General features: G+C 44.2%; 1 protein-coding gene across 1 annotated transcript in view; it reads left to right on the plus strand.

Moving 5' to 3' along the window:
- GPD1L (glycerol-3-phosphate dehydrogenase 1 like) overlaps window positions 1–26,573 on the plus strand; it is a 72,246-nt gene that overhangs the window by 23,457 nt on the left and 22,216 nt on the right. The window contains exons 2-5 of the mRNA XM_033212890.1: window positions 4,026–4,203; window positions 15,517–15,657; window positions 17,735–17,873; window positions 25,975–26,087. Of these exons, the coding sequence (XP_033068781.1) occupies window positions 4,026–4,203; window positions 15,517–15,657; window positions 17,735–17,873; window positions 25,975–26,087 (571 nt within the window). The remainder of the gene's footprint in view (window positions 1–4,025; window positions 4,204–15,516; window positions 15,658–17,734; window positions 17,874–25,974; window positions 26,088–26,573) is intronic.

Raw genomic sequence — 26,573 nt, forward strand, 5'->3', positions numbered from 1 at the left:
CCACAACAGAGAAATAGACCATGGAACAGAACAGAGTCCTCAGAAATAATACCACACATCTACAGCCATCTGATCTTTGACAAACCTGACAAAAACAAGAAATGGGGAAAGGATTCCCTATTTAATAAATGGTGCTGGGAAAATTGGCTAGCCACAAGTAGAAAGCTGAAACTGGATCCTTTCCTTACCCCTTATACGAAAATTAATTCAAGATGGATTAGAGACTTAAATGTTAGACCTAATACCATAAAAACCCTAGAAGAAAATCTAGGTAGTACCATTCAGGACATAGGCATGGGCAAGGACTTCATGTCTAAAACACCAAAAGCAACGGCAGCAAAAGCCAAAATTGACAAATGGGATCTCATTAAACTAAAGAGCTTTTGCACAGCAAAAGAAACTACCATCAGAGTGAACAGGCAACCTACAGAATGGGAGAAAATTTTTGCAACCTACTCATCTGACAAAGGGCTAATATCCAGAATCTACAAAGAACTCAAACAAATATACAAGAAAAAAACAAACAACCCCATCAAAAAGTGGGGAAAGGATATGAACAGACATTTCTCAAAAGAAGACATCCATACAGCCAACAGACACATGAAAAAATGCTCGTCATCACTCGCCATCAGAGAAATGCAAATCAAAACCACAATGAGATACCATCTCACACCAGTTAGAATGGCAATCATTAAGAAGTCAGGAAACAATAGATGTTGGAGAGGATGTGGAGAAATAGGAACACTTTTACACTGTTGGTGGGATTGTAAACTAGTTCAACCATTATGGAAAACAGTATGGCGATTCCTCAAGGATCTAGAACTAGATGTACCATATGACCCAGCCATCCCACTACTGGGTATATACCCAAAGGATTATAAATTACTCTACTACAAAGACACATGCACACGTATGTTTATTGCGGCACTATTCACAATAGCAAAGACTTGGAATCAACCCAAATGTCCATCTGTGACAGACTGGATTAAGAAAATGTGGCACATATACACCATGGAATACTATGCAGCCATCAAAAAGGATGAGTTTGCGTCCTTTGTAGGGACATGGATGCAGCTGGAAACCATCATTCTTAGCAAACTATCACAAGAAGAGAAACCAAACACCGCATGTTCTCACTCATAGGTGGGAACTGAACAATGAGATCACTTGGACTCGGGAAGGGGAACATCACACACTGGGGCCTATCATGGGGAGGGGGGAGGAGGGAGGGATTGCATTGGGGAGTTATACATGATATAAACGTTATGCACATGTACCCTAGAACTTAAAGTATAAAAAAAAATAAAAAAAGAAAAAAAAAAACAAGCATTTATGATTGCTTATGAGTTATGGATCAGCTGGTCGGGCTCACTCATGTGTCTACAGTTAGCTGAGTATTGGGTGGAAAGCACTGCTGTGTCTGCTTTTCCCAGCCCTGATTTGCGAAGCCTTTTTTGCTTCTCAGCAGGGGTTTGGTCTTCCTGAGCACCATCCTTGTGTCTTCTCCCTGCACCCTGGGTCAGGCTGCCCGTTATGGTTCTCTCAATAGAAGGTTGAGCCTGGGAGACTTGTCATGGATCAACGTGTATTGCAGTTGGGTCCTTTGTATTGAAGTCCACTGCAGTTTACCCTTTAAACCACATCTGCTTCCACTTTCCTCTACCTCTTATCACACACAGCATCATGCATGCCTTTTAGCTATTCATCTCTCTGAGCTGGTGGTAAGCTTTTGAGAGCAAAGAACATGTTGCCTTTCCCCTGCTGTATTACCACCAATGCGTTACACACAGTAGGTGCTCAGTAAATATTTGATGACTGAGATAAATGAGTGAATGAATGAAATTATTGATGAAACCAGGAATGAGGTAGAATGAGGTCTTGATGGCTCCCCAAGAGTAAAATCACTGGAATTCCCCGTATTAATTTTTACCGTCACTTGAAGCCCCATTGAATCCTAAAGGACATACAGACATGGTCTGAAGGGCCTAGTTCTTAACAGTGCCAATGTTTGTTTAAATGTTCCTGACTCTACCCAGGTGTGGTGGCACGTGCCTGTCGTCCCAGCTACTCAGGAGGCTGAGGTGGAAGGATCACCTGAGCCCAGGAGGTCGAGGCTGCAGTGAGTTGTGATCGCGCCACTGCACTCCAGCCTGGGTGACAGAGTGAGATCCTGTCTCAAGCAATCCAACTCACTGCAGTAAATACGACAGGTTTGCCTCTGGTTGCAAATGTTTGGCTTCCTCAAGAGGCAGCTGTAAAGGGGAAAGCAAGTGTATTCCAGTGAGATCGTGGGGAGGGATTCCTGGTTCTGATTTACTTTTCCACTTGGCTTACTAGACTTAGATTCCTGGTGTCTCATAGCCCCCCATCGGTTGACGCTCAGTCCCCCAGAACCACGCTTGTTCTCTCTGACCTTGTAAAATTTACCTGATGCCAGGGAACACTGTGAACCACAGCCTTTATCTCCCTGTGAGTACGTGAGCAGCTGTTTCCAAGATTAGAATAAAGGTGGTAGTGATGGTGGGAGGTTCCTGGCCTGCTTTCTACAAAGTGTCAGTAGGAGAATTGGATTAATGGGTATTTATCTAATAACCTGTTCTGCTGGCATAGAATAAGAATTTCACAGGTACAGCTGCATAGCCTTGATATCTACAGCTATTCTTTTGTGAGGGAGGAGGGCATCATAATTCTAATCATTGTGCAGAGCAGTGGCTCTCAGCCTTGGCTGCACATCAAGTCATCAGGGAGCTTTAAAAAGTACAGATGCCTGATCCCACCGCAGAAGTGCCAGTTCCATTGGCCTGGGATGTGGTCTGGGACTCAGGATTTTTAAATCTCCCAGGTAACTCTGTGTACAGCTAAAGTTGAGAACCGCTTGTTTAGTTTATCCATTCTATGTCAGGAAAGGGACAATAATTATAATCTGTTAGAATTATTTGAAGTTTCGTGGTTGTTAAAGCATATAGCTTTATATGCTGGGATGAATTATAGTTGGGTTAGAATAACAGATTCTTCAGGGGATAATAATAAATAAATAAATAAATGTCTCCAACGTGTTCTGCAGCCGCTTGGCTGCCCCCACCTTTTGTTATCATCCCCTCCTCCATCTCATCAAATTGTCTTGAGAATAATTGTGAGAAAAAGTAGCAACTGCCCTAACACATAAACTTGCAAGATGCTCTTTACTGCATTCTCTCATTTGCTCCTCACACCAGGAAAGTCAGCTAAGAAACAAACCGTTTCTCAGTGGAAAGTCCAGAGGGGAGAGCTGACAGGCTCAGCTAGGATTGAGTGCCCACTGTGGCCCCATCAGTGGCTTCTGTGTGATGGACACAGGTGCCTGGTCCCACCTCCTCTGCTGCAGCGACTATGTGCAGACACGCACTGCTGTCGGGAGGACTGATGTTAACAAATCAGGGTCATTCTTGTCCCCTGTAGGAAAGCCTATGGGAGACTGAGCCATCACTAGAACATGTTTGCTAAATAGAGATGCAGAGAAAAGGGAGCTTAGGGGCCAGAGGCCAGCTTGGTTGCGGAGAGGAGGGAGTGCAAAGTACTCAGCGACTGGGCCCTATGCTCTCCCTTTGCTCCTCTTCGGGAGTCCACTCAGGTTCTTGTCTTTCCTTTGTGCTTCTGCCTTGCACCTGCTGCAGTTCATCAAGACACAGCTTATTTTACCATAGGTACATCTCGATATCCTTTGAAGACCTTCTAGGGCCATTTTCGTGCTTTGGGGTGGATTTCTCTTCTGCCTGTGACGTTGTCTTCCAAGATAGGTTGATTCTTACTAGTTTCAAGGGGTGGTGCATTTTGACCTTAAACCAAATTCTGGTGCTTTCCCGGTCACAGGCGGTGGTGAAAACAACTCAGTTTCAAATGGCTTGGGGCTGATACACATCACATCTTGAGTAAGCTCGGTGTTTGGATCAGAATCAAAACACAAGTCTTCTGAATTTTAATCAAATGCTTTTTCTCTCCTGCCCAAGTGAGTTTATTTTTGTTCTTTTCCACGGTTTCTTTTGTAGGGGTTCAGCTGTTGCAAAAATAATTGGTAATAATGTCAAGAAACTTCAGAAGTTTGCCTCCACAGTCAAGATGTGGGTCTTTGAAGAAACAGTTAATGGCAGAAAACTGACAGACATCATAAATAATGACCATGAAAATGTAAAATATCTTCCTGGACACAAGCTGCCAGAAAATGTGGTAAGACTTTGGGGTGAAACGTACATTGGTTCATTCTGCAAGTTATGCTTGGCGGAGCAGCGTTGGGACTCAGAACTGGGAAAGCTGCTTTTCTTTTCCCCAGTTCCTTTCCACTACCAATTGGTTGGTTGATTTTGGTTTTTCTGACTCTGAAAATGGGTTTCCTATTAGTGTGCTAAGGATACCTTAACAAAGTGCCAGACTGGTACCTTAAACAACAGAAATGTATCTTTTACAGTTCTGGAGGTTTTGAGTGTGAGATCAAGGTGTTGATAGGTTTGATTTCTTCTGAGGTCTCTCTCCTTGGCTTGTAGATAGCATCTTCTGTATTTTCACATGGTCTTCCCTCTGATCCTGTCTCTGTCATAATCTCCTCTTATAAAGATAGCAGTCATATTGGATAAAGACCCACCCCAATGACTTAAGTTAATTACCTCTTTAAAGACACTGTTTCCAGATACAGTCACATTCTGAGTACAGCCCATAACAGGCTTCCTCCTTGGCATTCAAAGTGCCAGCCACGTCTGGAACTAACGAACTTGCCTTAGGCTGTTCATGCTCCCCAAGTAGCTCCTGATATACCCTAAGTGCAGGAGATCAGCTTGCTAGGACAGCTAATGCACTGGTCTGTAATTAAAGTCAGGGTCAAGGCCTAAATTACAGAAGGAGATAGAGGAAAATGGGAAAATGTAAGACTGACAGTTTAAATTTAAGCTTATTAAGTCTGGGAGAGAAAAATACAGGTTATTGCCTGACCTCCTTCTATTGACTTGCAGAGGAAGAAAGAAACGAGCTTGGGGAGTGAAAAGGGTGTACCCTGCTGCTTGTCTGAATGGAATTGATGAACTTCTTCTGCTGTCAGATTCACCCCTTTGTGGTTTTCTATCATAATCTCTTTGAAAACCAGACAGTTGTGGCTGTCTGATTCCTATGGTTAACCCAAGAAGCTCGTCTCCTGTGTTAGTGAAATGCCCTTTACTGCACATATTCACTCACCTAAACCTTATGAGCATGCACTGTGCATGCAAAGCACAATGTTGGGTGCTGGGGACAGAAGGAGGAATAAGACAGTGTTGCTTTCCTCAAGGAACTGAGCAGGGGAGACCGATGTCTAAATCAGTAAATGTGGGGAAGTTTTAGTTACAGTATTTGTTAGTGTCAAGTACTGTGCTAAGCAATACGTATAGTCTAATTTAATCCTCTCAATAACGCTCTTAGGTTGATACTACTGGTTTTCCTATTAGGATGATGATTTTGATTATATAGTGGAGGAAACCAGGACTCAGAGAGGCTAATGAACTTGTCCAGGGTCACACAGCTAAGGGCTACAGTTCAGATTGATTCCTGGTGGACTCATCCCTGGGCATGCTCCTGAGCATGCTGAATCTGTTGCCTTCCAGACAATGATGACTTTCTGCTCTGGACTCGGGTGAGCCAGCATTTCCCTACAGTGATTCCTGGTGCAGTTGGTCGGGGAGGAAGAACCTTTAGGGTTGTGAGCTTAGAAGTTAAGTTGTCCAAGTATCTGCTGGAGAGAATGAAAGAGGCGGCTGTTCCCACTCCAATGGAAGGCCTCTGGGGTCATCTCTAATCCATTCTTGGGTCAGATCATTCTTTTGAGCTTCACTTTTCTCGTTTTTATCAGAATTGGTTGCCCCCTCCCTTCGGTAAGCTACATGTTTCATTGTTATATTCCTCCCAGGCTGCCTGGCACCAGTCCCTTGTGCACCTGTCTGTCTACCTCCACGTGCCCTCAGTGTGTGACCTTGCTTTCTGGTTCTTCATTCACCCACAGTCCCTAGTGCAGTGCTTTTCCTCCAGTGGATATTCAAGGAATGTTGGGGGAAGTGAATCTGCTGAGTGGTTCTGTGAAGCTAGAGCCTCTGCTGTGAACAGGGAGAGTGGGAGGGAAGGAACTGACACAGAGGAGTTGAGAGAGCCTGCCCCCCACATGACTGACTCCACCACCCACCCCTGGTCACTGGGTATGGACAGAGGCAGGAGAATTCACTCCCAGAACCCTGCTGATGTCTAATAGATCTCTCGAACCTGTTCTTCCTATTTAAGTGAAATTTTTGACCAACATGTCCCCAGTCCCTTATCCTCCAGCCTCAGGTAGCCACCTAAAAGACTAGTTTTTAATCATTGTTTTTCTTTCCAGTTCAAACAGGAGAGGGTTGTTGCATTTCTGTCAACACAAGCTCACTGTTTATGCTGTCATTTGATGTGCTGACTTCAGACTGAGACTTTCCTGTGTGAGACCCCCAAACTGCTGTCCACCTGACCCTTCCCCAGGTCCACACTCATCATGTGGCCCCTCCCACATGGGAGCCTTCTGTTACAGTGACTTCACCATGCCATTGCCTGCTCACTAAAAACTGAGCCCTTCTGGGTTTGCGATTTCCCTTTAGATCTGAATGAAAATAATGCTCATTATTTTCTGAAGGCCGGGTGCAGTGGCTCACACCTGTAATCCCAGCACTTTGGGACCAAGTGCAGTGACTCACTCCTGTAATCCCAGCACTTTGGGAGGCTGAGGGGGGCGGATCAGTTGAGGTCAGGAGTTTAAGACCAACCTGGCCAACATGGCAAAACCTCATTTCTACTAAAAATACAAAAATTAACCGGGTGTGGTGGTGCACACCTATACTCCTAGCTATACTCAGGAGACTGAAGCAGGAGAATTGCCTGAACCCAGGAGGCGGAGGTTGCAGTGAGCCGAGATTGTGCCGCTGCACTCCAGCCTGGGCAACAGAGCAAGACTACATCTAAAAAAAAAAAAAAGAAAAGAATGCTCATTATTTTCTGTAATTGCAAAATGGTTGATCCTGTTTTCTAGCTCTGTTTCCAGAGCCTGTGTTTGGAGCTCATCAAGGTAGAGGACTCTTTTGCATCCCTGTTCCAGCTTCAGCCAGTGACACCAGGATTTAGATTCCAGCACCCCCATGCAATATAGTTGCCATTGCCTCTCATCTTCTGCCTGCTTTTTAAAAAACTGCTTCACCAAGCCTGTAATCCAGCACTTTGGGACCAAGTGCAGTGACTCACTCCTGTAATCCCAGCACTTTGGGAGGCTGAGGGGGGCGGATCAGTTGAGGTCAGGAGTTTAAGACCAACCTGGCCAACATGGCAAAACCTCATTTCTACTAAAAATACAAAAATTAACCGGGTGTGGTGGTGCACACCTATACTCCTAGCTATACTCAGGAGACTGAAGCAGGAGAATTGCCTGAACCCAGGAGGCGGAGGTTGCAGTGAGCCGAGATTGTGCCGCTGCACTCCAGCCTGGGCAACAGAGCAAGACTACATCTAAAAAAAAAAAAAAAGAAAAGAATGCTCATTATTTTCTGTAATTGCAAAATGGTTGATCCTGTTTTCTAGCTCTGTTTCCAGAGCCTGTGTTTGGAGCTCATCAAGGTAGAGGACTCTTTTGCATCCCTGTTCCAGCTTCAGCCAGTGACACCAGGATTTAGATTCCAGCACCCCCATGCAATATAGTTGCCATTGCCTCTCATCTTCTGCCTGCTTTTTAAAAAACTGCTTCACCAAGCCTGTAATCCCAGCACTTTGGGAGGCCGAGACGGGCGGATCACGAGGTCAGGAGATCGAGACCATCCTGGCTAACCCGGTGAAACCCCATCTCTACTGAAAAATACAAAAAACTAGCCGGGCGAGGTGGCGGGCGCCTGTAGTCCCAGCTACCCGGGAGGCTGAGGCAGGAGAATAGCGTAAACCCGGGAGGCGGAGCTTGCAGTGAGCTGAGATCCGGCCACTGCACTCCAGCCTGGGCGACAGAGCGAGACTCCGTCTCAAAAAAAAAAACTGCTTCACTTAGATATAATCCACAGACCATAAAATTCAGTGACTTTTTTCATATATTTACATAGCTATGCAGCCATCACTACAGCCAATTTTAACACATTTTCGTCATCTTGAAAAGAAATCTTGTACCCTTGCCTAGTTACCTCCTGTTGTACCCAATTGTCCCACAGCCCTAGGCGACCACTAATCTACGTTCTCTCTGTATAGATTTACCTATTCTCTGTTTCATATAGATTGCATCTTACAATATGTGGTCTTCTGTGACTGGCTTCTTTCACTTTGCATAATGTTGTCAAGCTCCATCCATGTTGTAGCATGTATCAGTGCTTCGTTCCTTTTTATGACTGAATACAATCCTGTTGTATGGATGTCCCACATTTTGTTTACCCATTCATCAGTTGATGGTCATTTGAGCTGTTTCCTCTCTTTGGGTATTATGAATAATAACTTTATGTACAATGTGAACCTTTATATACAATGTTTTGTATGAACATATGTTTTCAGTTCTTTTGTATGTATACCTAGGAGTAGAGTTAACTTTTTGAGGAACTGCCAGACTGTTTTACAAAGTGGCTGTACCATTTTACATTCCTATCAACAGTGTATGAATGTTCCAATTTCTTCACATTCTCACCAGCATTTGCTGTTATCTGACTTTTTAATCCTAGCAGGTGTCTCATTCACGGTTTTGATTTTCATTTGCCTGATGGCTAACCATGTTGAACATCTTGTGCTTATTGTTACTTGTATGTCTTTGGAGAAAAGTGTATTCAAATTCTTCGTCCATTTATGGATTGTCTTTTTATTAGGGAGTTATACAGATTATTTATATATTCTAGATACAGATCCCCTTTCTTCACAAGTATTTTCTCCTGTTCTGTGGGTTTTCTTTTTACTTGCTTGATGGTATCCTTTGAAGCGCAAAAGTTTTTAATTATGAAGTCCAATGTTTACCTTTTTACTTTGCTGTGAACTCTTTGAGTATAGTTTCTTCCATAGGTCTGTATTCACTAATGTCTCCTCAGCACCTGAAATAGTGCCTGGCATTATTTGTGGTCTGAATAAATGCCAAGGATAGTGGAAGTGGTGAGGAAGAACCAACTAGGATGAAGAGTTTTGTTTCAGTGCTTTAGGTGGTATCACATGGAAAATAAGGTTAGGGCAAGACTTAAAAAAAAATTAATCATTTACATTTGGGAACTAGGGTTGGGGTAATACCTATTAATTTTTGCTGAAAGCCTTCTGAAAATTAAAATATCACTTCAGTGGGAAGCCTCAGTGTTAACTCCTTTGCTCCCTGGGTTTAACTCTTTCATTTCATTGGAGGAGTAGTTTTCCCTGGTGAGCATCAAATTTTAGTGTTCATCAGATCGCTGGGAGAGCTTCCCAGGGATACGTGGGCCCACTCCTATAGTTTCTGATTCAGTAGGTTTCAGGTGGGGTCCCTGAATGTGCATTTCTCACAAGTTCCCAGGTAATGGGGATGCTGTTGGTTCAGGAGCCATGCTTTGGGAACCATGGAGTACATGATAAATTGATATTATCGGTGTTGTACTGGGGAATCCAGGCGGTGGATAGCTGTTTTTACAGAAATAGCCTTACTTACCAACAGTGGCATGTTTACATAAGAATCATCAGATGAGGTCCTCTGTCTGAGGGTCGTATGTATGCATGTAGAGCCAAGTATGTGAATTTCACCTAAGATCTTGGCTGCAAACGAGATGAGTTGAACAGAAGGCAATTACAGTATTTTTGAGCCTCTACCATGTCCCACGTACGACAATTGCTGTGTGTTTTGCTCCTGGTATTGTCTTGAATCTGAGTACGCACATCCCCCACAGAGTGTAGGTGAGTTGCCATGGCGTCCGGTTAGCTGACTGGCAGTAGAGTGTAGGTGAGCTGCCATGGCGTCCGGTTAGCTGACTGGCAGTAGAGTGTAGGTGAGCTGCCATGGCGTCCGGTTAGCTGACTGGCAGTAGAGTGTAGGTGAGCTGCCATGGCGTCCGGTTAGCTGACTGGCAGTAGAGTGTAGGTGAGCTGCCATGGCGTCCAGTTAGCTGACTGGCAGTAGAGGCTGGCCATGATGCTCTGCCCACGGCAGCTGGACCATTGTTAAACCACACCATTCTCATTAGGAACCAGAATTGTTTCAGCATGTAGATTCATACAGACTTGAGGTAGAAATAACTGTGGTGGCCCTAAGAGATTAGATAAAAATGAGAACAGCCTTGGTATCTTTTATTTGGCTTATCATTGTTTTATCTCTTTACTATGATGTTGGTACAAAAAGGTTTGTGGTAAGATTCATGGATTTTAGGGGGAAAAGTCTTCATTTGAATGACAGGAATATTCTTATAATACTATATCTAAAAGATATAAGAGTATTACTTTAATTCTGTAAATACAATTTTAGATATTTCCATAGGCTCAAAAGCCTTGGAAGGAATGTACCAAAATATTGATAGCGATTATTTCTGGTGCAGAGAGGAGCAGTTCTTATTTTCCTACTTAGATGTTTTTTCTTCACATTTGATCCAGTGAGCCTATTTATAGTCATGAATGAATGGAGAAAGCATTTTCATCCTAATTGCTTTTAAAAACCATAAAATAGCATCTTTGGAGGGTGAGGAGGTCAGTCTGTGATGATAGAAATGAGGTCTTTTTCTTGCCCACTCTGATGACCGCAGATAAGATGTTGCTAACAGGTAAAAGCTCATTGAACACACACTATGGACAGTGATGGTGGATCCAGGAGGTACAAAAGAACCTTCAGGCTTCTCCACACAGACTTTGCCAGCTTTGTTTCCAATGATTTTTATTTGTTGTTAGGCTTTTATTAACTTGAAGCAAGAGCACTGGGCTCCTGAAAGCCTGGGCGTTAAGCAAACCAGCCCTGATGCCTTCGTTCTGGGTTGTTCGTCCTACTTGCCGCTGAAAGGCAAGACCTGCTGTTCTGAGTTGTGCTTCCTGGCATAGTTCAGGATCTGGAATGACGGACACTCTCAGAAAGATTTTTGGCAGGAGGCTCACAAAATCAGTCACCATTTCCAGAGCAGCTCCTGATTATTTTCAGAGCAGAAAATCGGGTAGGCGCTTAGCAAAAGGTTTTATTCTGAAAGATGAGATTCACATGATCTCATTAGCAGATGAGAACTTGTTCTGATACTGCGTAAGAGGAATAATGTTCTGTGAATGGACCATGCACACCATGAAAATACAGCTCGCATTGTGCATGTTGCTTCTGTGAGTTAAACCCCAAGTATTCCACCAAGGAGAATAAGCCCCAACCACGTTGTCCTGAAGACCATCACATTCCCTACCACCTGCAGGTTCCTCTTTGATTTATTAAGAAGGAAATGTAAGAGACAGAAGAAATCCTGACCAGCTGGCAGCTTCCTTGAGAATGGTTTGTTTGTTTGTTTATTTATTTGTGATAGGACCTCACTCTGTCCCTGAGGCTGGAGTACCGTGGTGCAATCACAACTTTTTGCAGCCTCGACCTCCTGGGCTCAAGTGATCCTCCCACCTCAGCTTCCCAAGTAGCTGGGACCACAGGCACCCATCACCACACCCGGTTATTATTATTTTTTTTTTTTTAATTTTTTGTAAAGACGAGGTCGTACTGTGTTGCTTAGGCTGATCTCGAGCTTCTGGGCTCAAGCAGTCCTCCTGCCTCAGCCTCCTGAAAGTGTTGGGATTATGGCATGAGCCACTGAGCCTGGATGGGGATGTATTTTAGCAAAAGACATGGGAATAGGCCTGTTCCTTAAAAGTTAAGGATTTGCAGGATACAGGTAGATTTTTCTGATGAATACGCTTTCATTTGTTAAGGTCTTTGTAGTTGCAAAACACTGTCACTCATATTACTTAATTGGAAAATGCTCTGTGAGGTAGCCAGGTCGGAAAGGTAATTTTTATCTTCATTTTACATATGGGGTGACTGAGGTCGATGAAGCTGAGTCGCTCGCCAGAGGCCACACAACTGGTCAGTTGCAGATGTGCCACCCAGACCTTCAAACCTACATTTTTTCTCTTTGGTTCTGGTGTTTTTTTCCACTTCACCATGTTGAAAGTGCCCCAAAGTGGGAAAGGGAGGAGAGTGTGTGTGTTAGAGGTGGATGGGGAAGAGGAGAAACAGTAGGTCCGGAGGCATAGGTTTTAATTAAATGTCAGGTGGCCAGGCTTCCTATGACCCAGGGAGTAGGGTACAAAATGTCCGTCTGAGCAAGGCCAGTGTGAAGGGGAAGGGGCGATCGGAGTTCTTGGGAAGGCCGTGGGCGGATGGGTGGGGCACAGGGAAACACATGAGAGCGAAACGATGAGCTTTGCCAATCAAGGACACACAGGCCAATTATGGGTTGGCATCAAGAGCGTTGTTTTTTTGTTTTGTTTTGTTTTTTTGAGACAGAGTCTTGCTCTGTCGCCCAGGCTGGAGTGCAGTGGCGCAGTCTCAGCTCACTGCAACCTCCCCATCCCAGGTTCAAGTGATGCTTACACCTCAGCCTCCTAAGTAGCTAGGATTACAGGTGTGCACCACCACACTTGGCTAATTTATATTTTTAGTAGAGATGGGGTTTCGCTGTGTTGGCCAAGCTGGTCTCAAACTCTTGGCCTCAAGCGATCCACCCACCTCAGCCTTCCAACGTGCTGGAATTATTACAGGCATGAACATGGCACCTGGCCTGCATTGGGAGATTAATGGAATCGAATCAGAAAATGCTTTGTTGGAGGGGGTGGAGTCTCCAGGTGTGAGAGGAATCATGTAGCAGGTGGATTTTTTGTAATAAATCTTCACCACTTGTGGACGACCCAGCCTAGATTACCAATCTGGAGAAGCCTTTCCAAAGAGGAAAAGAGGCAAATAGGCCTTCCCTGCCTTTGGGTCTGCCACTAACGAGGGAGATGTACTGAGCTTTGGGTTTTGATCTGCTGTATGGGGGGTGACTCTAAGTTGTCATTCAAATCAGCTTAAAGCTAAATGTTTGGGCTCTTGTAACTAAAGATCCAGGTAGCGTTGACTTCAGGTGTAGCCTGAACCAGCAGCTTACATGATATTAACAGGGCCCTGTTTTTCCCTCTGTTCCTCTGCTTCGCCATCCACAAAGTTGGCTTCATCCACATGGGAGCCCCATGGCGTAGGTTCTCCCCTCACATTAGTAAACATGGATGCAGTAGTTCTAGACTTCACAGCAGCATCCCACCTTGTTCAAGGAAAGACCCGTGGCTACTCCTGAAGAACAAGCAAGCGTCTGTTTCCCAGAAGACATCTGCTGGTTTCTTGTTAGCGCTGATTGTTTAATGTGCCCATTAGCTTGAACAAGTTAAGAACCACCCCTGGAATGGGGTAGGGGCCAATTCCACCCAAATGGCATGATTAAAATGGGGAAGTGGTAGCTTTGGAAAGGAAGTTTAAGGAAACTTCTGCTAGAAAGAAGGGGAATGGAGGCTAGGCAATAAATTATAGAAGTCCTTCACAGCTCCTGAAGGGATAAGGGAATGAAACTTCAGGATACATTTTCTTTGGGGAATCTTTGTGTGAGGGAGTAACTCTTAGCACAGGCATTAGTCAAGGTAATAGGCTAAGATACTGCAAAAGACATAATAATGTGACAAAGAACAAGAGACTTGTCTTCCTCTCACATGGAAATACTCCAGTGCTTCACTTTACACTATTATTCTTGTTTTTTTGGTTTTTTTTTTCTCCTGTACCATCTCCTAGGCCTTGTAACCATCACTGTGATCAAGGCTAAGTTACGAAGGTTTTCAGCTCACGGTAAGGGGGAAGAGAAAGTGTGGAGGAGGCAACTCACTGTCTTGAGGGCTCTGGGCTGTCAGTGGAACCCACTTCTCCCTCTCACATCCAACAGTGAGCACTTGGTCCATGGCCGTGTGTAGCTATAAGGACTGCTGGGAAACGTAGTCCTTGGCTAGATGACTAGCGACCAGCTTACAGGTCTGTGATTATAGAGAAAGCGGAGAAGGAATTTTGGCTGGGAGTTGGTAGTCTCCATCACAACCCCCAAACTAGGTTTCCTCAGAGGCTGGCCCATTCTGAACGATGTTCCTGTGACAGACACGGTTTCCTCAGAGAAGAATCTTCATCTAAGGCCTTTCATTTTGGGAACCAGGAATGCTTAATGGGGACTAAGTCAGTTATAGTTAGGTTTAAATACATATGACAGAAAACCTAAAATAACAGTGGTCTAAGCAAGGTAAATGCTTGTGCATTTTTCTCTCATGTAAAGACGTTTGTGGCTGGTGCAGCATCATGGTGGCAGAGACTCGTTTGATTCCACTGTTCTGCCATCTCGGCATGTGCTGTCCTCCTTCTGCTCTAAGGTGACTGTCTGAATTCCAGCTATGCCTTCACATTCCCACTGGCAAAAGGAAGGAGAAGGACCTTCCAGGACATTTTCTAGAAGTCACAGACAGCACTTGCACTGATGCTGCCTTGATCAGAACTCAGTCACATGGTATACCTAGCTGCAAGGAGCACAGGGAAACATAGCCTTCTTTGCCGGCATTCAGGAGCCCAGCTTGAAACTAGGGATTCTAATGCTGAGGAATAAGGAAGAACAGATACTAGGCGCAGCAAGCAACCTTTGCCAGAGACCGTGTGCCCTGGAGTCTGCACTGCATGCCCTCACTTCTGCCGTGTTAAACTAATCTTCACCCTTAAGGAAAGAAATCGTCATAACAGCTGACATGTATTGAGTGTATATCAAGTCTCAGGCACTTTTCTGTATCATTTAGTCCTCACAGCGGTGCTCTCAAAGGAGAGTTTAGTGTGGGATCATTTACAGAGGGGCCATGGGGTGGAGGGAATCAACGGGTTGGTGAAAGGCTCAGAGATTAGCAACAGCAGGAAGCCATTACCACCCCTGAAAGGGTCAGGGAAAAAACACGTCACCAGCCTGAAGAGGGCTTAGAGACATGGCCTTAGAAAGGGGCTGCCTGGGAGCAGGTGCAGCTGTAGAATGAAGCCAAGACAGAAGCACTGTGAGCCTGGGCAGAAGTGGCCTGAGGAGACCTGTCTCTCCTCCCATCCTTTGATCTCCTGACAGTGCCTCCCATTGGCTGAAGCCCACTGGAAGCCAGAGAACAAGGGAGCCTGGGGAAACAGTTGAGAGAAAGCAGCCTCCTGGGAAAAGAACGGGGCAGAGAAGAGCAGAAAATGGATGGAGGGCTGGTGAGGTGGGAGAGCAACAGAGAGCAACCTACATCGTGTCATTAGTGGGGCCTTTTGCAGATAAGGCAGTTGAGGGGTGGAGAGGATAAGTCACCTGCCCAGCTGGTGACAGAGGCAAACCCTCTGCTTCAGACCCCCATAAGGAATAAGGAAGGCAAAACAAACACATTTGCCTTCCTTGTCTATCTGTGCAGTGTTCTGCACATAGTAGGCATCTGATACATGGTCAGTGAGTGAAACCATGTGGACAGGCATAGTTTGATATAGGAGGAGAAACTGTCTTCTCTGCCTTTTGGTTGCAGGTTGCCATCTCAAATCTCAGCGAGGCTGTGCAGGACGCAGACCTGCTGGTGTTTGTCATTCCCCACCAGTTCATTCACAGGATCTGTGATGAGATCACTGGGAGAGTGCCCAAGAAAGCGCTGGGGATCACCCTCATCAAGGTAACTCGAGTGTGCGCTGCCCAGGGCTGGACATTGCTTATCAGGACATTTCATTTCCTCATACTCTCATCTGCTTGAGATTTGGAGCTGAAGGGGAAGTTGTGGCAGTTTTTCGTTTGTGTTTTTAAAGATGCCCAAAAGGTCATAAAACATATAAGACTAGTTTAGCTCAGGTTGAGAGTGGGCTGCTTTCTGTTGCAGCAGACTAGCAGCGGCCGTGATGTGAGGAGCTGTGCCGCCCCTGCCAGTCCACTCTGGGGGCTCAGCCTGCCATCTGGAAACCACCAGCAGTTTGAATTAGCTGGAAGATTAATAACCGTTAGAGCCCATTCCTGGATATATACCTTAAAGCGTGTTTTTTTTTTTTGAGACGGAGTCTCACTCTATTGCCCAGGCTGGAGTGCAGTGGCCGGATCTCAGCTCACTGCAAGCTCTGCCTCCCAGGTTTACGCCATTCTCCTGCCTCAGCATCCCGAGTAGCTGGGACTACAGGCGCCCGCCACCACGCCCGGCTAGTTTTTTGTATTTTTTAGTAGAGACAGGGTTTCACAATGTTAGCCAGGATGGTCTCGATCTCCTGACCTCGTGATCCACCCGTCTCGGCCTCCCAAAGTGCTGGGATTACAGGCTTGAGCCACCGCGCCCGGCCTAAAGCGTGTGTTTTTAACCAGAACTCCACAAACAACCTCTGAAGGTCCACAGGGTGAATGCGGGAAGTTCATGCACTTAATTGTAGAGGAAAAAAAAAATCCCTGCATTCTAATTCATTTTAACCTGTAAGTGAAATGAACATTCTCTTCATTTGTGAATGCAGCTCACAGCCAACGTTTCAGGAACAGTAGTATTAGCAGGATCTGAGACCTTGTTGTCAATAGGAGTCACAGGGCTTTCATTTCACTTTATACTTTTTTCCGATATCTCAAGGTATCGTTTATACTCGTCACTACTTGGAAATTGTGATAATTATTAGACCTGCCATGACATCTTTTTCTAATTGCATTAATAAAACAGTGCATATATTACTTTATCGTAAATTTGTTTTTTAAACAAACTTCAACATAATTGGATTCCTGGGTTATTTTAGGTATTTGGTTTTATGCCTGTGAAATTCTGAGAATGAGTCCATAAACTTCACCAGACTACCAGGGGTAAGGCCCATGTCGTTGGAAAGATTAAGAACTCCCAAGAGCGGATCATGAGGTCAGGAGAGCGAGACCATCCTGGCTAACACAGTGAAACCCCGTCTCTACTAAAATACAAAAAATTAGCCAGGTGTGGTGGCGGGGGCCTGTAGTCCCTGCTACTTAGGAGGCTGAGGCAGGAGAATGGCGTGAACCCGGGAGGCAGAGCTTGCAGTGAGCCAAGATCACGCCACTGCACTCCAATCTGGGCGACAGAGCGAGACTCCGAGACTCCGTCTCAAAAAAAAAAAAAACAAGAAGAACTCCCGAGAGAGGCTGTGCCAGAGCATTTACAGATGAATGTTCATGTCATGAAGGCAAACCAGAGCAACCCAAATGTCATCAGCAAGAGAACAGGCAAATGAAATGTGAACTATTCATTTTGGAATACTGTTCTTACAGTAAGTGAACAGAAACGAACCAGAAGTTTCATGCAGCCACATGAGTGAATCTGTAAAACGATATTGTAATTCAAGACAGCACAGGTGAATGGCACAATTCTCTGTATAGACTTGAAACACCGGGGATAATGACATACAACATTGTTTAGGGACCATCCGATGTGGTAAAATAATCAAGAAAAGCAAGGGAGCAATGCATACAGCATTCAGGACAGTGGTTCACGCTGGGGAGCAGGGGTAGAAGGAGGATGAACTTGAGAGGAGACGCACAGGGGACTTCAGTGGTGACAGTCACATTCTATTTCTTAACACGAGTGATGAGTACATGTTTATTTTCTTCATTTCATTCTTCTTTAAGCTGTACATAGGCAGTATGGATGCTTACTCTTGTAAGTAGGAGACATTTTTCAAGTTGTGTAGCCATAGGACATCTGCTATCCCATGTCTCTTTAATTTGGCGGTTTGTTTTCTCCTAACTTCTTGGCATCCTTGTAGGGCATAGACGAGGGCCCCGAGGGGCTGAAACTCATTTCTGACATCATCCGCGAGAAGATGGGCATTGACATCAGTGTGCTGATGGGAGCCAACATTGCCAATGAGGTGGCTGCAGAGAAGTTCTGTGAGACCACCATTGGTAAGCACTGCCTGGGAGGGGCCCCAGGAGTCTGGACATTTGATGTTTGAACTTGTACATATTCCATTTCTGATATTTTCTGTAATAGACTCTTCACTGTCCCTCTTAACGTTCCTAAGTGGGCATTCAGTGGGGCGGGGGTTTACATAAGGAGGCTATTTTGTAGGACTGAAGTGTTTCAACAACCTCCAGAATGAATATAAATGAATACTGCCAAGAAGACCATTCTGACTTGCTGTGATCCAACAGTGAATTATTGAGGTTAAACACAAAGGTGCAAGGTTGCTTGTACCAAGAAACAGGTGGCTACATCCATGGTAGGGGTCCCCTGGCCTTGGAAACGCAAATTTTCTTTTCTTACAGATACTAGTATCTGGATCCTCATTGATTCCAATGAGATCTAAACATGGGTTGAATGACCCCCATTTTCAGGTGAATAATAAGACTGAGAGAATAAATTACCTGCCCCAAGATTCCACACTACTGTAGAAGCCAGGAACACATTTGAGTCTTTTCTTTCCTGAAATAGTAAGCCTTTTCTACTCTTACATAATAGGGTAGATACATTGTTCTCACATTGACGTTATGAAAATGTTCATTTCTTTTAAAAGGGGCTTTGAGAATTCATTCTCAAGTGTCCATGTACCATATTAAAGGATGCTTTGTTGGAAGAGTAATATTATTGTATTTTCAGATGCTTTGCAAAAGTTTATCTACCACTACAGAATTTACTTTCCCCCTTGTCAAACCTGCAAGCAATATGAATCATTTCTCCTTGGCAGCTTTGTAAAAGGAAGCTCTGAGAGATGTCAGTCAGGCTCGCTTGCGTGAGATGAATGGGCAGGAAAATGTAGCTCCAGATTCTTACACCTGCCTCTACATAGGACTTTTTAGGGTTTTTTGGAATTTTCTACCTTAATTTTTATTTTTAATTATGGAGGTATTTTACATGATTATTGTGGAAGATAGAGATAATCGGCCGGGCGCGGTGGCTCAAACCTGTAATCCCAGCACTTTGGGAGGCCGAGATGGGCAGATCACGAGGTCAGGAGATCGAGACCATCCTGGCTAACACGGTGAAACCCCATCTCTACTAAAAAAATACAAAAAAACTAGCCGGGCAAGGTGGAGAGCGCCTACAGTCTCAGCTACTCAGGAGGCTGAGGCAGGAGAATGGCGTAAACCCGGGAGGCGGAGCTTGCAGTGAGCTGAGATCCAGCCACTGCACTCCAGCCTGGGCGACAGAGTGAGACTCCGTCTCAAAAAAAAAAAAAAAAAAGAGAGATAATCAAAAGAAAGCTATTTTAAAACTTTGATAGTTTTGTTATATATCCTTTTTCTCTATTTGTACAAACTATTATGTTTGTAGTAAATCATATACTGTTTAATAATTGCTTTATTCACTGAACATGTAACAAAAACCTTTCAGAGTCTGTTAACATACTGTACATCCTCATAACTGCATAGCATTCCATCAACAATTCCATATATTTGGACACAAAACTTTTTTTTGGAAAACAGTATTTTTTGGAGAGGAGAAGTATCACAAATAATGTAAAGAAGAAATGAATAGCCTGTGATATGACCTGCCCAGGTTGTCATTTACAAAAGTGATACACAGGTTTAAAAAAAATTTCAAGCACCATGAGAAGGTGGAAAAGTAGAACTAAGATTGTAATTTCCCATCCATTTCTCTCTTCCCAGTCACTGTTAGCAGTTTCTTTTTTGTTTTTTATAATTTCAACTTTTATTTTAGATTCCAGGGGTACATGTGCAGGCTTGTTACATGGGTGTATTGCGTGATGCTAAGGTCTGGGTTATGACTAATCCTGTCATCCAGGTAGTGAGCATAGTACCCAATAGGTAGTTTTTCAATCCTTCCCTCCTTTCTCTCCTCTCTAGTAGTCCCCAGTACCTGTTATTGCCATCTTTATGTTCGTGAGTACCCATTGTTTCGCTCTCACTTATAAGTGAGAACATGTAGTATTTGGTTTCCTGTTCCTGTGTTAACTCGCTTAGGATAATGGCTTCCAGCTGCATCCATGCTGCAAAGGACATAATTTCATTCTTTTTTTTTTTTTTTTTTTTTTTGAAACGGAGTCTCACCCTGTCGCTAGGCTTGAGTGCAGTGGTGTAATCTTGACTCACCGCAACCTCCAGCTCCCTGGTTCAGGCGATTCTCCTGCCTCAGCCTCCAAGTAACTAGAATTACAGGCATGTGCCACCACGCCAAGCTAATTTTTGTATTTTTAGTAAAGACGGGGTTTCACCATATTGGCCTCATGATCCACCTGCCTCGGCCTCCCAAAATGCTGGGATTACAGGTGTGCGCCACCGCATCCAGCTGATTTCATTCTTTTTTAATGGCTTTTACTATTAGCAGTTTCTAAATATTCTTCTGGAAAAAATTTGTTTATGTATGTATCCTAGTACATACGTAAATGAATAGGTCTTATTCTTTTACAGTTAATTCTTTTATTCATCTGCAGTTTTAATGTAGCCTATGAAACTGTTATATAATTACTTATATTTTCACAAAGAGATTATTAACTAGTTCATTCTAACTCAATCGTATCTGCCAGTAATCCTTTCCCAGTTCATTCTGGAAGACTAAATCTTAATCTCCAGTCTCAGTTCCTGATCGAATCCTGGCTGTAACTCTAGCCCTGTTTGTTGTAGGAAAGTTTCTAGTTGGGTGCATTAGGCTTTTTTAGTTTGAAAAGACAGATAAAAGCACACAAGTTACATTTCTTTCCCTCTGGCATTTCTTTACCTGGTGCTTCTATGCCTTGTCTGTGGGGTGGACTGTGGTAGGCACTGATGACCTGAATTAAATTAAGTAAAGCATTTCTGGGTGGAGTAGCTCATGCCTGTTATACCAGCTACTCGCAAGGCTAAAGCTGAGGATCCTGTGAGGCCAAGAGTTTGAAATCAGCCTGGGAAATGTAGCCGGGAGTTTCCAAAAAAGGAAAAAAAAATGTTTTTTAATTAGCCTGGTGTGGTAGTACATACCTAGAGTCCCAGCTACTCAGGAGACTGCTGTGAGAGGATCATCTTGAGGCTAGGAGTTTGAGCAAGGCTGTAGTCACTGCAATGGCTACGATCATGCCACTGCACTCCAGCCTGGGTGACAGCAAGACCCTATCTCTTTAAAAAAGAAAAATTAAGTAAAACATTGAAAGTGATGGAATATGAAAGTGGTGTTTTAAAAAGTGTTTTATGTAACCTGAATTAATTAATTTTGAATTCCTGGCCTCATGGGATCCTCCTGCCTCAGCCTGCTGAAGGACCAGGATTACAGGTGCAAGCCACTGTGCCTGGTCTATAACCTGCATTTAATCATGAGACTATCAGACAAGCCCAAAGTAAGGAATATGTTACAAAACAACAGGCCTATGACATCTTTGACTCTTCAAAAAAGTCAGTGTCATGAAAGACAATGAAAGGCTAAAGGAGTGTCCCAGATTAAAGAGGACTAAAGATACATTACTAAGCCAGGCGTGGTGACTCACACCTATTATCTTAGCACTTTGGGAGGCCAAGGTGGGATGATCACTTGAGCCCAGGAGTTTGAGACCAGCCTGGGCAACATAATGAGATCCCATCTCTACAAAAAATACAAAAATTAGCCAGGTATGGTGGCACATACATGTGATCCCAGCACTTTTGGAGGCCAAGGCAGGCAGATCACCTGAAGTCAGGAGTTTGAGACCAGCCTGGCCAACATGACAAATGAAACCTCATCTTTACTAAAAATACAAAAATTAGCTGGGTGTGGTGGTGCATGCTTATAGTCCCAGCTACTCCAGAGGCTGAGGTGATTGCTTCAGCGTGGGAGGTGGAGGCTGCAGTGAGCAGAGATCGCACCACGGCACTCCAACCTGGGTGACAGAGCAAGACCTTTTCTCTAAAAATAAAAAAGGAGACATGAGCACTAAGTGCAGTGTGGGATCCTGGATTGGGCAGGGAGGGTTGCTGTGGAAGACAATGCAGAGGTGATGGGTGAGATTTGAATGTGGATTGTATGTTAGATAATATTACGTAAACATTACATTTTCTGTATTTGATAATTGCAGTGTGGTTATCCAGACATCCTTTGTTGATGCATAGGGACTATTTTAAATTATGGTAGGTTCAGGAATCGTGACCCCCTTGAGTCTTCAGATAGGGCAGCTTCAGTCTTCAAAATCCTGTCATGGTGAACTACAGTGCCCTCTTGTGGTGAGGTCTCCCTTCGTTCTTGGGGTATACCACAGACTCTGAGACTTTTTATCCAGTCATTCCACAAATATCTTTCAAACCCTCTTATGTATCAGGCATGGTGCCAAATGTCTAGAATACATAAGCTCCTTATGGAACTTCTAAGCACACAAACACATATGGAATCACAAACTAAAATAAGGGTTTTGAAGGAGTTTTATTAAATAGGTTAATTGCCTCTAAAACTTGGTGTGACAGAGAAAGGGGATTTTCCTGTCTTTGGTTTACATCGAGTTTTGGGCAGCCTTCCCACATGGGTGTCCGGCATGATCTGTTCTGTACAGGTGCCCTGAGTCCCTGCTTGCCATGTCACTGTTTATGACTGGGGTTTGTTGTTGTTGTTGTTTTTGAGATAGAGTCTCACGCTGTTGCCCAGGCTGGAGTGCAGTGTAGAGATGGGAATTTTGTAGAGATGGGATTTTGTAGAGATTTTTTATAGAGATGGGATTTTGCCATGCTGACCAGGCTAGTCTTGAAATCCTGACCTCAAGCAATCCACCTGCCTCAGCCTCTCAAAGTGCTGGGATTACATGCGTAAGCCAACATACTGGCTTATGACTGGTATTATATTAATAATAAAATTAGTGGGCTGGGCGTGGTGGCTCATGCCTGTAATCCCAGCACTTGGGAAGACCAAGGCAGGTGGATTGCTTGAGGTCAGGAGTTCGAGACCAGCCTGGCCAACACGGCGAAACCCCATCTCTACTAAAAATACAAAAATTAGCCGAGCATGGTGGCACATGCCTGTAGTTCCAGCTACTCAGGAGGCTGAGGTGGGAGAATCGCTTGAGCCTGGGAGGTGGAGATTGCAGCGAGCCGAGATAGTGCCACTGCACTCCAGCCTGGGCAACACAACAAGACTCTGTCTCATAAATAAATAAATAAAGTTAGTACCTCTTATCCATGATTTAAGGTAATAAATTTTAAAAGGTACCTTTGAGAAAATATGAGATTGTTGTAAAACAAGCCCACCTTTTGGATGGACACTGTGTGTTATTTGCAGCCACAGAGGAACCCATAGACCCTACCTTGTATCTATGGCAAGCCAAGAGTGTGCGTTCCCCTGCCCATTCCTCAGTTTGTTCACCAGCAACCCAAGCATCTAGCTGCAGACAGCTGGATTAAAGTGACTTGAGGGAGGGGCCAGTCTGCAATGTTCAGGAGCATCCTTTGCGTTGGAGGCACTGAGCAGTGGGAGGAGAGACACGGTGAGGCTGTAATATGATGTGGGGGCCAAGAGCTGGTTTACCCAAGCTGGTTTACCCAACCCAGATGATGCAAGAATGTTGCAGAGTCACCTAGACAGCCTGGTGGACTGTTTAAAAAGGAAGAGAACAGTTTGCACAAACTGACATAGTTCTAACATTTGGAAAAGGAGAACTCAGCTAAATGAAAGAACAGTAATGCTACAGAGTAGCCTGTGTTTCTAAGTATTGGGTGTAGATATTGTGTTTTATTATGAAACTTTTCAGAAAACAAAAGTAGAGCAGTATCCTGAACCTCACGTGCCCATCACCCATCTTTAGAAATGATTAACTGAGCCAGTCTCATTTCATCCACTCCCCACCCTCTCTCAACCCTCACATGGCCTGGATTATTTTGACATTGTGTCACTTCTTGGTGTAATTTTAGTTGTTGACAATCTTGCTGTTTCTTTGGGGTTTTTTTTTTTTTTTTTGAGATGGAGTCTTGCTCTGTCACCCAGGCTGGAGTGCAGTGGCGCGATCTCGGCTCACTGCAACCTCCGCGTCCTGGGTTCAAGCGATGCTCCTGCCTCAGCCTCCTAAGTAGCTGGGATGACAGGTGCGTGCCACCATGCCCAGCTAATTTTTTGTATTTTTAGTAGAGACAGGGTTTCACTGTGTTAACCAGGATGGCTTCAATCTCTTGACCTTGTGATCTGCCCACCTCAGCCTCCCAAAGTGCTGGGATTATAGGTGTGAGCCACCGTGCTGGCTGATAATCATGCTTTTTTGTGCTTTGGAAATGTATAGCTCTAATTCTGATGTATGTTTGTTTGATTTTTGCTTGTTTTATCCTCTCTCTTCCCATCCCCAAGAGGTGGCATAGGATAGAGACTCAGCCATGGGCCCTGGCAGCTAGAGCAGTATATGGGTTAGAATTTGGGCACTCCTTCTACCAGCTGTTTGACCACGGGCAAGTTGGCAAACCTCTCTGGGCCTCTGTTTCCCTGTCTGTACATGGAGAAAATCATAATAATAAGCATGCATGGCCAGGCACAGTGGCTCACGCCTGTAATCCTAGCACCCTGGGAGGCTGAGATGGGTGGATCACGAGGTCAGAAGTTCAAGACTAGCCTGGCCAACATGGTGAAACCCCATCTCTACTAAAAATACAAAAATTAGCCGGGTGTGGTGGTGGGTGCCTATAATCCTAGCTACTCAGGAGGCTGAGGCAGGAGAATTGCTTGAACCCGGGAGGCGGTGGTTGCAGTGAGCCCAGATTACGCCACTATACTCCAGCCTGGGTGACAGAGGGAGACTCCGTCTCAAAAAAATAAGTAAATAAAAAAATAAGCATGCAAATGTCAGCTGATTCCATGATTATTACTTGGGATCTCTGAGTGCTTCTTACCACTGAAAGACTGTTTTCATATAGGATTCTCATTTAGCTGTACCGTAGTATTGTTAACGATGAAGCAGAAGCTGAAGGAGGTTATATCAGAGGTTTTCATACTTGTCTGCCCATTGGAATCACCTGGGGAGTTTCAAAAATGATTGGTGCCCGCTCCACTCCAGAGATTGTAATTTAATTGGTCTGAGATGAGGCGTGGGCTTTGGTATTTGTAAAGATCCCCAGATGATTGTTCTGTGCAGACAGGCTTGGGAACGGCTGGTCTCCCACCTCGAGGCAGACAGAGCCCGAGTGCTGTAGTATTCAGTGTGCCTTCTGCTATCTCTGTGTGGTGACACTGATTTGGGAGCCAGGACTTGGCTGGTAAACCTTATGATCCTGATTTTCAGTCTCTCTAGAGCTGGGTAGGGTGGATTTGGTTAACCTCACCCTGAACCCCACCAACCACAGCAGATTTCACATCAGGCTTTGTGTGTAAGACTTTATTTTTGTTTGTTTTTATATTTTAATCAAAGATTTCCAAAACAAAAAAATATATATAACTATAATAAATATGTGAAAACTAGTGAACGTCATCACATCCCAGGCACTGTCCCAAAGGAGGGGAATATAGTGGTAGCAAAAACAAGTACTCTGACAGCATTTCCATCTTCTCAAAGTCAGAGAAAGCAGATGATGAAACCACGTATATGTTATGTTCCCAATTTTGAGAAAAACTTTTTGTTTTTAGACAGAGTCTCACTGTGTCAACCAGGCTGGAGTGCAATGGTGCGATCTTGGCTCACTGCAACCTCCACCTCCAGGTCCAAGAGATTCTCCTGCCTCAGCCTCCCAAGTAGCTGGGATTATAGGCATGCGCCACCACGCCCAGCTAATTTTTGTATTTTTAGTAGAGACGGGGTTTCGTCATGTTGGCCAGGCTGGTCTCTAACTTCTGACCTCAAGTGATTCACCTGCCTCAGCTTCCCAAAGTGCTGGAATTACAGGTGTGAGCCATCATGTCTGGCCAAGAAAAGCTTTAGATTCACGTTCAGTCAGTTAAAAATGTATGTCAAATTGTAAATGATCACCTCTATTGGAAACGGGATATTTTTACTTTATCTCTGCTCCTATGTATTTTCTAAATATCCTATCATGAACATATGTTACTTTTCTAGTAAGTAGAAAGTTATTTTAAAGGGTATTAGGTGTGAAAATTAAGATTAGAGACCACTATTAATATCCTTTTTGTCTAACCTTTTGACAGGCAGCAAAGTAATGGAGAACGGCCTTCTCTTCAAAGAACTTCTACAGACTCCAAATTTTCGAATTACTGTTGTTGATGATGCAGACACTGTTGAACTCTGTGGTGCGCTTAAGGTAAAGTCAGCCTCAGGGGAGGAGTTCATCAAGCAAGGCAAATGTTAGCATCATTGAGTCTAATCCTCAAGAATGGGCTCTGTGTTCTGTGCACCCACATCAGCGAAGAATAGTGAATTGAGAGCCTTGTTTATAACTTCCTGTTTTGCTGCAGCCTTTCCTGGGTGGTTCAGTTCCTCTCTTACTCGTGGCTTGCTTTAACTTGTAAATATGGGGGGATTGTGATGTTTTGGTCTTTGGGAAGTTGGCAGCGTTGATATTTGGAAAGTATGGGAGTTCCTTGATGGTAGAGTTTCACCCAGGAGCAAATGATTCTATTCATTCCCATTTTTCTCCCGCACTTCATCCTGAGCAGGAAAAGGATCTTGTTCCCTCTGAATTATGCTACTCTACTAGTTTGGCTGGTTGTTCTTGTGAAGGGGAAAAATAATCTGCTGCTAGTAGAGATTTTTCTAAGAATGGTTTTGGCTTTGCCCTCTAGAGGGA

Source organism: Trachypithecus francoisi, unplaced genomic scaffold (genome assembly GCF_009764315.1).
Source record: "Trachypithecus francoisi isolate TF-2019V2 unplaced genomic scaffold, Tfra_2.0 Lachesis_group0, whole genome shotgun sequence".
In the NCBI taxonomy this organism is placed as follows: domain Eukaryota; kingdom Metazoa; phylum Chordata; class Mammalia; order Primates; family Cercopithecidae; genus Trachypithecus; species Trachypithecus francoisi.